The following is a 14,656-nucleotide window of genomic DNA, read 5'->3' as shown; positions in this document are numbered from 1 at the left end:
GAAGCAGAAAGGAGTTTATTTGAATGATCAATTTGAGATAATTACTGTACCATTTTTTGTAATGCGATGTATATGAGATAAAAATATGATTGAAAAGATAAAAAAGTGATTGGAATTTGTGAAGCAAATTATTTTTTCCCAAATCATTTCAATCCAAACACACTTGCTCATTTCGAGGATGTATACAAGTAAATCACAATAACAGTAATGAAGATAGAAAGAGGAAAAGAATCTTATCATAATTGCTATAGATCCATTAAAGTAACAACACCCACCGCTATCAAGTACAACGGCTATCCAACTCAATCAACATAGGAAGAAAAGAGAACAACAAACGGCAAATTCTGAAATTCTAGGGAAGTGCCATAATATCACCAAATGACCGCATAAACACAATAGAGCCAACAAACAGCCCTGCGGCCCGAAGCAGTTTCTGTGGAAACAAACAAAACCAAGAGAAAAGGTGAATAAAAATGGAAGCAGAATTCCACTCTATTCCTACTTAGGCAGTAAAACTTTTAATTCACAGGAAGTAGTAAAACTGTAGCAGTTTCTGAGCTAAATTAATAGACGTAGTAACAAAAAAAATTAAGCACTCAGGCCTGGACAAGGTAAAGGGTAGAGTAATGTCAGCTCTCATGCCTTGTATGTTTAAAGCAATGACTTTTGTTTGTACACAAGCCCTACAGTCAGGAACCTTCAATTTTGAAAGTGAAATTTGAAAAGTAGTCTGCATGCTTCCCTCAAAACCCATTGTTCTATATCCAACTTGTCAACCACTATCCAAAAAACAGGCATTCATTAACTACACTCTTGAAGATAAACAAAATAAACTGGATGAAAAATTCATGTCTTGTGTCAATCGGGGTATATATGAATAGAATGCAAAACAGAAATGAGGATATAAAGACATCTATCCATACAACAAATGACTCCAGAGGGCAATCATAAATTCTATACAGATCTTGCATCAGGTCTCACATTCTTTGTAAAAACTTTCTGCACAACCAGAAGAGAGTGAGGTCATAGCTATCTTGGACAAAACTAATTACCTGTTTCATCTACTTAATTGGCATCTATTACAAAAAAAATCATGAAGAAAGCTAGAATTAAAGATAACAAAGCATGAATAAATGCCTAAAAATGATTAGCAAAATCAGACAATCCATTACATTCTATTCTGTATGACTTTTCCAAAATGCACCTTTCAATCAACAAATGTCTGATGAATTAAGTGAACTGAAATTTGGATAACTTACACAATGCAAAGTACAATTTCAGATAGCTATAAAAACATATTCTTCCAAGTTTACTTTAGATAGTTTTTGAGACATACACATAAATAACTCAATCATATTTCGTGGGCAAAAGAACTGCAAGAACATAAAGAAGGAAAGTGTGAATGTTCATAAGTTCCAGAGGCCTAATATAAGCTCAAGTAGGTATTAACCAATCCCATTTCTTTAATGCAGGAATAAGTTCCTAAATACAACTAAAATTTAGCCATCTAAAAATCCAGGACACTAACTACAAAAGGGAAAATTGGTGGAAAAGGCAACCCAGAGAAGCCAGTAAACTCTGGTAGAAAAATGTATTATCCTGATCCGCGTGGACTTTAAAATAATCATTATGATTTGATTTGTTTATTTCGATATAAAAATCCAATAGGAAAGAAGGAAGAAAAAAAAAGTAAGCCTTCGGCCACCTTATAGAACTCCCAAGTTTTCAGACGATTTAATAGCTGATCAAAAATTGTTTTCTATCTCGTATTAGAGTTCCCGTCCAGAAAAGCCATTAACTTAAGCAGTTATGGACAGAAACTGTTTTAACAGAATATTCTACAAAAAAATAATAATAATAATAATTGCAGACAACACCAACTGGGTCAACTAAATTCAATCTTGCAAATACAAAAGGGAGGAAACTTGCATCAGAGACCTTTTACTAATACAAGCAGGCATATATTCAAACACCTGTGGTGCACAACCTACCGTCCAGAAAATAAATTGCAGGAAATCTAAATTTAGTTAAATTACCATGTTGAGAGCCCAATTTTCTTCATCGTGAAACTGAGAGTGCCAGAATTCTTTGATCTTCTCCACTGATACTATAGAGTCCGCCATAGATCTTGAGAGAAAAAGCTACAGAGAAAACTGGGGTTAGGTTTTCTGGCAGGGGCAGAGTTTATCAAGGTGAATACCGGATAGGTCGGATAACTAATCCAATAACAAATCGTCAACTAGTAGCCGTCCGGGACCGAGTGCGTTTTTGTAAATAAACGAAATTTAGTTGGCACAGGCCTAGGATCGCAACCGGGCCAGTGAAATCCGTAACCCGCGGTTCTGAGCCGGATTATGCTATCAATGGATTACCCGCTTGAGTTTCTAGTATTGGTGTGCAGCTAATTGCAAAAAATATTTATAAAATTCTTAAAATATATTTTTTTAATCATTTTCAAGAGAATTACTATTTGTATTTTCATAACATAAAAGGGAAATATGTTAACTTCAGTATTTTAATTTTCTTTTTTAAATGTTCGTGTTAAAACCATTTAAAAAGAAGGTTTAAAAAATAATAAGAATTAATGTGTTGTGTACTTATCCTCTTATCTTTTTCAAAATTTTCTACATATGCTAACTGTTTCAACTATTTTGAAATTTTTTTTCCTTTTTTGTCTCATATGCAATTTAGTGCTTATCTAGGTGCTTTTTTCTTTTAAAGGGAACATGATACATTGACTCTAATTTTTTCTAATTAATTTATTTTCAAGCTTTTGTTAGTTCCAATATGCACGGTTAATTTGTACAGAAAACCGTGGCTAATTTCACTTGAGCAGAATGCAAAGAAATGGCTTAATATGCACCTATTGGCTATTTTGATGCACTTTAAAAACTTAAGGAATAATGGGAGTGTTTGGATACAAAACTTATTCCAAATAATATTTCGCTTGCATCATAAATATATTTTTCAATCTATTTTTTTATATTTCCAACCACCTTTTTATCTCACATATATTATCATAAAAAGTGCTACAGTAATTATTTCAAATAATATTTCAAATAATACTCTGTCCAAATAATATGAAATTGCTTTTTGGTATTTTGATTATTGGAGCTAAATTATCCTTTTTCCATTTGGTCCTACCTTAGTCGCAAAGAAGCAAACTCATCATCGTAAGGTACGGACCTATAAGGCATTTGATAAGCCAACCACTTAGTTACACGTGGATAAGCCACCAACAAGAATCGAATTGTGATCGCCCTCGTCCACTGCTCTAATTCCAACATCTCCTTGGAACTTAGCTCTGAGATTCACAGGCAAGGGATGATGATAGAGGCCATGACCGCCTCATATTCACCTCTTCTAGTTCAATCAATGGCTAGCCCAAAGCCAGTACCGGCAGCTACCAGGACTGTTAGTTCTAAAAAGGTTATTCCACATTTCTCCAGTAGTATCATCTTGAGGAATTTATCTGTCTTTGCTACAGTTATTTCTGCTTCAAAGTTAGTTTTAGTTGCTTCTCTGAATTGCTTTGTGAAAGTACATCAGAAGCCGCGGGTGATGAATCTTTATTCCTAGAAAATGACAATTTTCTTTAATAATTATTGGATCTTAATGACAGAAAATGCTCCAAAAAGATATAGCATCAAGTTACAAAGCTTCAATCTGCAAGGTGTTAGGTTTTCTGAAAATGTAGAGAATACCTCGCTTTATAGTTTGTGATTTTGCTATCCAGTGCAGCAGCCAAGTACATCATCATCATCATTGCTAAATTCATGTAATGCAATGGATTTGGAGTCTCTGCATTGCCATGATGTTTGACGTATCATACTCATTAATTACCACTTGAATGTTTGTAGTAGCATCTGTTACCATGTCGGTAACAATCTCCTATTGTACGAGTTATGTGGATGCACACTTGTTCAGGTTTCTAAAGAAATTATTCCTATAACAAATGCAGGCTACACCATTCTTCCCCCTTGGGAAGCCAGGACCTCGAACCACCGTATCAGGAACTGCACCATCTGTAAAACTATTAACAAGGGTGGAGCAGCTGCGCTTGCTAACCAAAGCAGAGAAAGCAGGCCTACTGTCGGCAGCAGAAAAATTTGGTCTGTCCCTGTCAACAATAGAGAGACTAGGACTTCTTTCAAAAGCAGAAGAACTTGGAGTGCTTTCAGCAGCGACTGATCCTGGAACTCCATCTGTCCTTTTCACCATCAGCTTCTTGCTGCTGCTTTTGGGTCCTTCCTGTGTCTACTTGGTTCCTGAGGATTATCCTTGGGAGATAGCGTTGCAGATTGTAGTAGCTTTGCTTTCTGTCATTGGCGGATCAGCTGCTTTTGCAGCGTCAAATCTTGTATCTAATTTGCAGAAATCAAATTGAGTTGCAGAATTTTGCCAAATATGGTATTTATATTTTTCCTTTTCTTCCCTTGGAACTGGGAAAACTTGGCAGGATCAAAGCCACAAAGAATCTATAGTGTTACCAGCGTTGTGCATTCAAGTTGTACAGACCAAAGCGTTTTCGTCAGACTCATCAAACAGATCTTTGACAGAATTATTTTCCATGATAATATAGTAAACATGTTAAACTATCATCATTCAAATTCACAAAGTTCATTCTTGTTTTCAATTAAACCAAGGAATCAGCATTAGCGCCTAACTAAACTACTTATTCGGAAAACAAAAACAAAATTACAGATCATTTCTCAATGAATACAATGCTGGAAAAACACATTTCATATAATGAAAGCACAAAAACTCCTATCTAGCCCAAAACCGTAATAAGCAAAAGTTTACCCTTCGACACAGTTCCTCATGGGGAAACGTTTAGAGGATAAATTGGAAGTGATCAGAAAGTTACAAGAGATCGCATTTAAGCTACCTAGAAGAAAGGGGGGGGAAATGCCTCTTCACAGTTAAAAAAAGAAAAAAGAGTTGTTTCTCCAACTCCTATGCAGAAATAGCACCCTTGTTAGCACCTTGACGATTAAATCTCCCACTTCCACTTTGTTCTACCCGTTGGTAAGTCTCTGCATTGCGCCCACCAGAGGCTTTAGGTCTGCTTGAAAACTCACCCTGATTTCTGAACTCACTCCTGCCATAACCCCGGCCACCACCAAAGCTACCACGACCCCTGAAGCTATCACTTCGAAACCCACCCCTTGTGGAAGGATACCTCACCCGTCCACTGCTTACAACTGCCAAGTAAATAGCAACATGTCTCATACTTAAGGGACTGTACTTAGTCCTCCTGACTGAAAATCAGACTCTGGATGGATAAAACAATTTCCACTAACCTCGCGTGTTGGTTCTCTTTTCTTCAACCACGGCTTGACGGCCTCCAATGCTTACTGGTGATGCCTATAAAGTTGATTTGTGGTTGAAAACATGTGCAAGTTAAATAGTTGTGCATAAAACATAATTTTTACAACAAAGAAACTAAGAATACAGTGGATAATGCCAAAGTAGTGATAAACCGAACAATTCTAGAATATCTTCTTTTTTTTCCAGTATATATCTTTTCTTGGTCAATTTTTGGGAAGCTAAGTTAACATTAATTGTGTGAATAACACAGTATACAAGCAGCAGTCGAGCTAAAAGAAAGTGTAAAAGTAAAGATAATTATAAAACCAAATTCCTATTAAAGTAAAAAAAAACGATCAGATACATTTGAGCACAAGACAAAGTCAGGGCACAGCATTAACAATCAGTAAACTCATGCACGCCCCAAATGTAATTAAAAAAAATAAAAAATAAAACAGGGCAGGTACTAGTCCTTAATACCTATTTCGCCTTGTCTATTAATTCTCTTTCCCTAATTTCAGGTGAATATAGTCGAAGAGGTTTGTAGGTCCACATACGAGACAAGTTGCAGGAAACAAATAATATAGCAACACAGAGTTAAACACTGAAAATTTCCAAAAGACATTAATGTGACTTTAAAGCAAAAAAGCCAACTACACTCTTTACCTCAGCATAGCAAGGAAGGCCACTGTAAAGGGACATGTAATCATTTTAATTTCTATGCTATTGCCACTAGCATATTAAGTTGGATGAATTTTAAAAGCAGAATACTCACAATCAGCCCTGCAGTATGCCCCTCGTTACTCTACTACCTAAGATTTGCTTGTAATGGTCCTCGGACAGTAATTTTGTGATCACAGTGTGATCCGCATGGCAACCGTGGATATGAAGATTAACGATCACATATAGCATAAAGCAGAAAAGTGAAAAATGGGTTCGAACGCAGGGGAAAATGGACATGCACCACAAATTATAATGCTGCTCATCATAGTTAACAATAAGCAAGAATGCAAGATAAACAAACACATCATCATAATGAAGAGAATAGAGGAAATTGGTCAAGCCACATATAAGCAACAAAAGCTACAGACTCAGCATTTCCAACCTATCTATCAACCTGCAAAGTATGGTAATTTTTTATAATATTGCACCCATCAAGCATTACAATTCATGGTCAGTAGAAGTACAACAATTGATGTAGGTGGTCTTCAGCAACAAATTATTAAATTAAAGGAGTTTATTATATTATACCCTCAAACTCTATTGCATTTTTTCAATTGGCACCTAAAACTGCAATATGTGTCTATTACTGTGCTGAGTTTTCAGTTTAACAGAACTAAACATAAACCAGCAGATATTGACAAAAGTTCTCCAAATACTCACTTGAGCCCCAACTTACTCTTATCCATATTGAGTAATGTCCTTGCACTCATTGTTGATTGCTTATATCATTTTTCAATTTTCATACAGCACAGACTGAGCCCATTTGGAACAGTAATGTAGTGTTGGGTTTGAAAGCCAAAATACAGTTGAGGGTGCAATTGCAAAAAGCATAAAACATCATTGCTTCATTTTAGTAAGGAAATTGTTCCCACATATTATGAAAATGGATGCGTCTAATCCTGAAAATAAAAGGTACAAGGTAAGCTGGACCAATGTATACATATATTACACACGCATGTACATACATACATATATGTATATATGTAAATGTGTATATGTATATTTATGTACATGTATATATGTATATATGTATGTGTCCGTGTATATACACTGATACTGCAAACGAACAATACATTGGCTAAATCATTAAGCATTTATGACGATTTATCAAGAAGATTAACGAATATAAAATGGTGTAGGAGTTTTATTTGTCCAATGAGAATACCCACATAAAGTATTAAGAAATTGGCTAGAAGCAGACACCAACACTGCCCACAAACATTTGACAATGAAAAAATCATAAGCTCAAAAGGATGAAAGTCAATCAGGACAAGTTGCTGGTATGCAGTACTGAATGGAAAAACTGAGTTACTTGTAATGAAGAAATTACACCAAAGAAATCTTACTTTGATTGCATTTTGCATGGACTCCAAAGATTCAAATTCCACGAACCCAAAACAAGATCCCTGCTGCTTGAAATAAAAAATAAAACAAAGTTCACAAAAGCAAAAGAAAGTAATGGCATCAAGTAAAATGCCGCAAAAAAGTTCATAACCACACCTTATTACTTCTGACTTGAATCCCATCACACTTGATTGCCCCAAATTTTTTGAACTCCTCCTCAAGGTGCTGAGGAGTTGCATTTAAAGCCAAGTTCCGCACGTATATGGAATAACCTACAATTCCAAGGTACACAAACCACACAATCCAACTGGAAGTTACAACCGCATCATTATTGCAAGTTACCACATAAAAAATTTGTGCTGACAAGTCCTCTCAGCGTGATCAGAATTAACGAAACCTTCATTATGATCTCTTACACACTGAATAGGTACCTTCTTCGTGAACATTGCTACTTTCAGGACCACTTTCAACAGCAGGAGCTGAGGCATGTGGCTCAGGGGAAGTTTGTTCTGGAGAATGCGCCTGTTGATTCACATTTGCAGGTAGTGATCGTGCACTACTTGTAGGAACGTATACTGGAGTAGAACGTGGGGTTGCCTTGGGAACTTTGACCTAAGAGCAACATGTCTTAAAGAATGAGTACCACAGCATGTTAAAATACTTTCCCCCATGGAATCCCCACACACACACACACCCAGCCCCACAAGGTGGCAAAAAAAAAAGTGAGAAACATGTAGTGATGAAAGATTATTTGAATAAGGATGAGTATACTTAAAGCAAACGCACAATTGAGGCATAAGATTTCTTCTCCTCTGGGGTGGCAGAAAGATCTGAACTAATGACCATAACTGTCTCAATTGGGGTAGACTTAGATTGAGGTTCATTAACCACCTCTTCAACAACAGAACCAGTTTCACTGTCAGAAGGGTCATAGACTTCTGCTCCATTTTGGGTGTCCTCAGCTTCTAGAGCAGTGGTAGAATCGAAAGCAGAATGATCAGAAGCAGGATGAGGCTCTGGAAACGAGACCAGTGGCAATGAAGTCAGCAATCTAATTCTTCAAATATGTAGTAAATTGCTTCAACTTCATACTCATATCTTCAATTAGATGAAAGCAATAGTAAACCTGGATCTGAAGCCAAGGTTACTGTTGAAGGAAGGTCAGCCGCACCATTTGGCAGTGCAGAATTAACCTCGGATGCTTCAAACTCCTCAATGTATCTGAAAACATCATTCAAGACAAAATAGCCTTTCTCTTGTGGGGCTAAAAAGAACGTCTGCGTGAATTTCCTTCTCACATTGTCAGTTCCAGTTAAGCATCCTGTCACCAAAACTATTACACCTCCCTGGTAAGAGTCCTGGGCATCTGCAGTTTTAATCTCAGCGCTGTAGTTCTTGTAATCAAATGACTGAATCTTGTCATTAATGGCCTAATCCAAATTGGCAACTTTCAAGTTTGAGAAAATGATCATAAGAGACACTAAAACTACTGCACATTTCTGTTCAACTTCATCAGTGTTAAAGAAAATATAGCAAGAAATGCTCATCGAACTAGATATTTTCATTTCACTCAAGAAATGAAGATTGGCCTGTTCATCACAAAGATGAACCAATGACTTAGAGGTTTTATGAAAGTCAAATAAACAATACATTTAAAAATGTGCTCAACAACAACTAAAACTATGCCCTTAGAGAGTATAAGAAGCCCAAATAAGTAGATCCAACTCACAGAACTTCTAATGCTTCAATTAACTTTCCCTTACAATTCAAAACATAGATTCAACAACCAAAACATTTGACAAAAAATGCAATCATTCATGAAATTCCAATTGTATAGCCCAAGCTATGCTTTATGTCTTCTCAAGTCAAATCTCCTAGAGTCCATCAAATTCATTAAATGTTTGAAACATATAAAGACCAAATTCTGGCTATCGGTTCAATTGCCAATTCAATTAACTTCTAAAAAGACAGGTCATTGTATGCAAGGGTAAATAATGAAGCAGGCAATAAAGGACATCAACCAAGATTAGCATGTCCAAAGCTGCAACACTTCCTTGCATTTGTTGAAAGGGATCACCAAAACTATACATTTTCCTTTCCAACTCCCCTTTTCCTTGTCCACAGATTTTCCCCTAGAGAAGACACGCACACAGCCCAAAAGAAAATAGGATTCAATTTTCAGATGTCATTTCAAACCAGCCATCCGAAGTAGTGATTCTTTAGCTACTAGGCATGTGCTTTAGTGCAGCATATCTCTGTTCCTAGGTTCCCCCTTTTTGTTCCCAAACTCATTGTTGGATTCAGATTTCACTTCTAAATAATCAACTGCCTCATTTTGGTCTCAGAGCTAGTAAGGAGTTGCAGTATAATCAGCTGAGAAAAACAGAGAGATAAAAATGAACAGATGAATCCACAAGAGGTTCAGACAAAAATATCCTCTAAGACAATACAGATTCATGCAACAAGCTATTCAAAGAGGTATGTCAAGGAACTTAAATTGATAGTGCTAAAAAGCACTTCAACAGAGTAAAGCACTGTCAAGCAAAGACTTTTCAAGAGAAGATGACCAAAAATGGCTCAAAGGTATAGTGTTTCAATCGCAATCCTAAAATTTGGATTCTTATTTACTAGATCGTTATGCATAACTAGTCATACAAGTTGCAATAATCTATTTAGGTAGTGCCAATTCTCCTTCCCAAAGTATAAAAGGCACTAGAAGCAAAATCAAAACATATAAATATGAGAACTTGTTTGTTTGACTTTCAATAATTACCAAGAAGAAAAGTACTCAAATTTGTTAACTCGGGCATTGTCCAGGGACAGTTTACCTAGTAGGAAACATGTGCAAATGAATGAAAAGCAGGTCATGACTAGTTTCCAACTTTGAGAATATCATTTCATGCATCTCTTAGAACTGCTGGCTTATAGTTAAGCATAAGAATTAAAGCATGAACTTTGGTACGTGAATATGTAATAAAGACCAGTGAGTAAAAGCAACCCGTTTTGTATCCACCAAATATACGAAACAAACCAAAAAGCAAAATACGCATACATACATACATATAGAAACATACATATACATACATATACATATATATACATGCATATAAATATGTGCGCACGCACACATGTGAAGATAAGGACTTTAATCAGTAAGCAAGAGGATCTTGCTATTTGGCGCTTCCTTTAAGCTTAAACCACTATCAAGCAAATCGAAACCAATATCAAACTGTATATAGCGAAAATTGGGTACTTCCATGCCACATAATCCAAGATCTGCAGAATTCATTTAACAGTGCCTAGATGTTATACCTATGTTCAATAATTTAGCAGTGACCAGGCAAGCACCTGGCAATTGCACACCATAAATTCAGTGGCATAGTAATTTAACGCAATCCAAGAACTGAAATTTTCACTTAAGAATCTCTAATGCCCTATGTAATGTCCAACAAAAAGGAATCTTCCAAAGAGAAAATCAAGAGGTACAGAAAATCAAAAAAGTGAAAGACATACTTGCATGGTGGACACAGAAGTCATCATGCCATTCGAATCTGGGCGACTCAGTACACTTGAATCTTGATAGAATTTGTAGACAAGCTCTGGAGATCGGTGAAGGATATGGTAATACTGATCCACAAAAGCATTACCTACTACCTGAGCAGTAGGGAGAGGAGCAGCAGCACTAGCTGACTGCATTGCCATCTGCCCCCAAATCAACAAAAGTATTCAGACTCGGGGTCTGTTTGATAATATAAAAAAGTGCTGAAACTGAACCTTTTCAAACATTCAGATGTTTTGAGTGTTTGATAAATAAAAATCCATCTACTAAACTTGTTAAGCAGTGCTGAACTTGTGTGTATTTTTTTCAACACAAGAATCCTAACTGAATGCTTAATTCTAATAAGAATCAAGAGAATTACTTCAACTACATTATCTTATCTACCAAATCTACCCTTGTTTGTTAATTATGTTCAAAATTCTTATCTAATTAAATAATCTGATATTCTCTATATAACGGTTTTTTGTTTCTCTTTTATCCCTTTTTAATGACTTTCACATCTTTTCCATACTCCTCATATAATATATTTCATTTTTTATATTAATTTGATTTAAAAATAAATATTATCATTTTCATACCTAACAATTTTAAACTAATTAAATCACAGGTTCTATTTCTTTTTTGAATGAAAAGATATAAGGGCAAAATTGTCAAATTAAACTTATTAAGCATTCAGTTATAATTATTTATCAAATAATATAAATAAGTTTAGCATTAAAATTCAGACATTCATATATTTCCTTTCAGTACTTAAAATTCAGCAAATTAATTGTTTCAGTATTCAGATTTCAAAATTCATATTCAGTTTCATCAAACGGAACCTCAGGTCAAAATATTAAATATATAAAGAAAATTCATTTGAAGATATCCTAATATCAAGTTCCAAACCTTCCACACCAACTACAGAACAGAAAAAAGACAATTAAATCAGAATTTATTTCAGAAGAAAATATAAAATCTACTTTAAACCGGTAGCAGGTAAATTTGATCAATTTAGGGCTGGTTTTCAAATTTCACTAAACTGTATGTACTGTGAGAAACCAGCACATAATATGGTTTTCATGACAGTACAGTTCTTTTACGAAAAATATGCTAGCCAGTAAATGTAATAAAAATGGCTTTCTGCATAAACTATCCAGACCATTGTATGGAATAAAATCTTACGGTGAAACAGAATGGGCTGTTCTAACAATTTCTGACATCTGCCTGAACCCTTGACAATCAAAATGAGCAGTTCATTGAGGCTACAACCATGGTAAGGAAATTGAAGATTTTTGAAAAGGATAGCATCCAGCACACAAGGAATCCATCATTTTCAATGTATTTAGTTAAACAAATTATAGGCCTTCAAATACTAGAAACTGTATCTTTACCCATTCTAGTACTTTGTTCATTCCACATTCCTTTAAAACTTTTGTAACTTATCCAAGTTTGACATGTCAAGTGCATGGTTCCAACAAAACAGCATCCAAATATCTCAGATCATCCTCCTCCCCCTCTCTCCCCCCCCCCCCAAAGAAATATTCCCCCAAAGAAAACTCACCAGAAGACTCCACTCCAGGTCACCTATGAGCATTTCTACTGTTTGAACAGGAAATAATATTAACAAACAAGAAGAAGAAGAAGAGGAGGAGGAGGAGGAGGAGGAAGAAAGAGAAGAATGATAGAAATACACTTTCTAATTATGCAGAAACAGGCTACCATTTACCCCAATTGCAACACAGCAAGCTGAGCTCTAATGCGGAACCAAAAAAAATTTTGAATCTAATTCACAATGCAACAAACGAAAGATTGGATAAATTTAAGAATTCAAACTAATACCCAAGTTCAAACTAGATTAAGAGGTGCAAAAAAAAAAAGCACAAACAGTTCCAGCTCCACAAAATTCAAAAAGTACCCTTTTTGCTTGTGACACTTCACCACGGCCGAATTTTTCCATTCCATATAAAGTACATCAGGGAAAAAAGGGAAAAAATTGCCACTAAATTATCCTGGTTAAATAAAAATCACAATATCCAAAATGCCCCAGAAAACATTAGAAAGCTAAACAAGTATTGGACTTAGAACAAGGGGCTAAAGGGACAGGAAATGACCGGGGAATTAATCTCTAAAAAAAACCAAAAATTGAAAATCAAAGGAAAACCCCATAAAATCCCATTAACATATTGCAGAACAGGAAAATTTCCAGTCATCAATGGAGAAATAAAGCAAACACGTGCACTCCACAAGTCAATTAAGCAATTAAAGCGCATAATTTCACAATCCTAAAACAGTATTCATCATTAATTAATCACATGAAAAAAGAATCAAATAACCTGCTGATCCGATCAAAGCAATCAACTTTCTGATCCCAAACCCCCCACAATATTTCAACATTCAAATGACGCCCAAGAAAAAATTCTGACACAATAAAAGAAGCCCAGAACTAAATTATTCCAAAATGAAGAACAAAGCCATTAATTAATCAGCTGAAAATCGACAAAGTGATCAATCCTACTCGGCTACTCATAGGCGCACTAAACAAAAAAGTGAACTTTATCTTATTGATTAAAGTAAATTCCATAAATTTAAAATAGAAATTGAGGGAGTGATACCCGTAGATGATTGATTGAAATGGAGATTGGAGGGCGCGAGATCTGTGAGAGTGACGAAGAAGAAGAAATCAGGAAGAACAAAAGTGAACGCAGCAAATAGAACAGAACAGAACAGAACAGAAGGCGAAAAGAGCAGAGATTTAAGTATTCATTTGTACTAATAATAAAAATAATAAAAAAAAAGGCAGTTATGTCACGCTGTCACTGCAATTTCGTAAATGTTCTCTTTTGCCTTTTTGGTCTCTTAATTGTTAGTTAAGTATTATAGTAAATTTATTTGTTTTTCTTAAGTCCCAAGTTTTGAAAGGATCTAATCATTTTAAGGACACTTCTAGTGACATTTGAACTTTTATTAATAATTTATTTTTTTTGACATAATTTGTTTAAAGACTTCGTTTTTTTTTTCTATGTAGAAATAATTTAGTAGGAATACGTTTACTACTTTAAAGAAAAAAATATGGGAATAATAATTTATTTGTGAGAGTTTCATATATTTTATAATCATTAAACTACTTACAATAAATGTAGGACAATATAGTTCCTCAAGGGTGAGATATGAAAATACAATATTAACAACTGTACCGACCAACTAGTTATTAAAATGTTACGTAAATATATTTAAATGAATTATTCATGAAAAAATATCTCTTCCCCAAATTTGAAAATGTAATTTTGCGTTTTGGTTTCGAAGAAAATCTAATCATATAAATTTAACACTCGCGTTTACTTCCGTAAGAAATTTGGATATCAAGGGATGTTTCAAGGGATATGTTCAATACTAAAACATTAGACCTGGTTTTTTCTTCTACCTGGGATAGAAGAGCCACTTCTATTAATCTGCACTTGTTTGCTTTATTGAGTGAAGTGGTATCAAAGAGACGGAGATGGCATCCGAAGCAAATTCAAAAACTTGGACAGAAGAACATACTCAAAAGATAAAATATTTAAAAGAAAAAATTAAATCATTACCATGTTTATGTTTACCACATCCTAAAGCATTCATGATCATTGAAACAGATGCATCAGAATTAGGATATGGAGGAATATTAAAACAACGACTAGAGGAGTCAAAAGAAGAATTAGTTAGATTTCATTCAGGAACATGGTCTGATCTTCAAAAGAATTA

The 14,656-nt window shown here is 35.0% G+C and overlaps 2 protein-coding genes and 1 non-coding gene across 5 annotated transcripts; 1 reads left to right on the top strand and 2 right to left on the bottom strand.

Annotated features, from left to right (window-relative positions):
* Window positions 1-208: 208 nt before the first annotated feature.
* Window positions 209-2,501, bottom strand: LOC113719866 (uncharacterized). Its single transcript, XR_011813164.1, has 2 exons — window positions 2,037-2,501; window positions 209-433 (listed from the first exon to the last, which is right to left on the bottom strand). It is a non-coding gene; the product is annotated as an uncharacterized protein (transcript).
* A 723-nt stretch (window positions 2,502-3,224) lies between these two features.
* Window positions 3,225-4,406, top strand: LOC113719878 (uncharacterized). Its single transcript, XM_072046197.1, has 2 exons — window positions 3,225-3,429; window positions 3,962-4,406. The coding sequence occupies exons 1-2, from the start codon at window positions 3,325-3,327 to the stop codon at window positions 4,385-4,387; spliced, it is 531 nt and encodes a 176-aa protein (XP_071902298.1). The 5' UTR covers window positions 3,225-3,324; the 3' UTR covers window positions 4,388-4,406.
* A 302-nt stretch (window positions 4,407-4,708) lies between these two features.
* Window positions 4,709-13,741, bottom strand: LOC113719873 (nuclear transport factor 2-like). 3 transcript variants are annotated; one of them, XM_072046195.1, is made up of 9 exons: window positions 13,531-13,741; window positions 10,891-11,079; window positions 8,504-8,807; window positions 8,164-8,393; window positions 7,809-7,989; window positions 7,534-7,649; window positions 7,380-7,439; window positions 5,304-5,367; window positions 4,709-5,204 (listed from the first exon to the last, which is right to left on the bottom strand). In XM_072046195.1, exons 2-9 carry the CDS (start codon window positions 11,077-11,079, stop codon window positions 4,957-4,959), a joined length of 1,392 nt encoding a protein of 463 aa, XP_071902296.1. In that variant the 5' UTR covers window positions 13,531-13,741; the 3' UTR covers window positions 4,709-4,956. The 3 variants fall into 3 exon arrangements, with proteins under 3 accessions (XP_071902296.1, XP_071902295.1, XP_071902297.1); XM_072046194.1 differs by having other exon boundaries at window positions 7,380-7,442; window positions 13,531-13,735; XM_072046196.1 differs by lacking the exons at window positions 10,891-11,079; window positions 13,531-13,741 and adding an exon at window positions 9,399-9,684 and having other exon boundaries at window positions 7,380-7,442.
* Window positions 13,742-14,656: the final 915 nt, after the last annotated feature.

Source organism: Coffea arabica, chromosome 4c, assembly GCF_036785885.1.
Source record: "Coffea arabica cultivar ET-39 chromosome 4c, Coffea Arabica ET-39 HiFi, whole genome shotgun sequence".
Classification (NCBI taxonomy): Eukaryota; Viridiplantae; Streptophyta; class Magnoliopsida; order Gentianales; family Rubiaceae; genus Coffea; species Coffea arabica.
The sequence above is the reverse complement of the archived record's forward strand: the minus strand, read 5'-3'. Positions and strand labels throughout refer to the sequence as shown.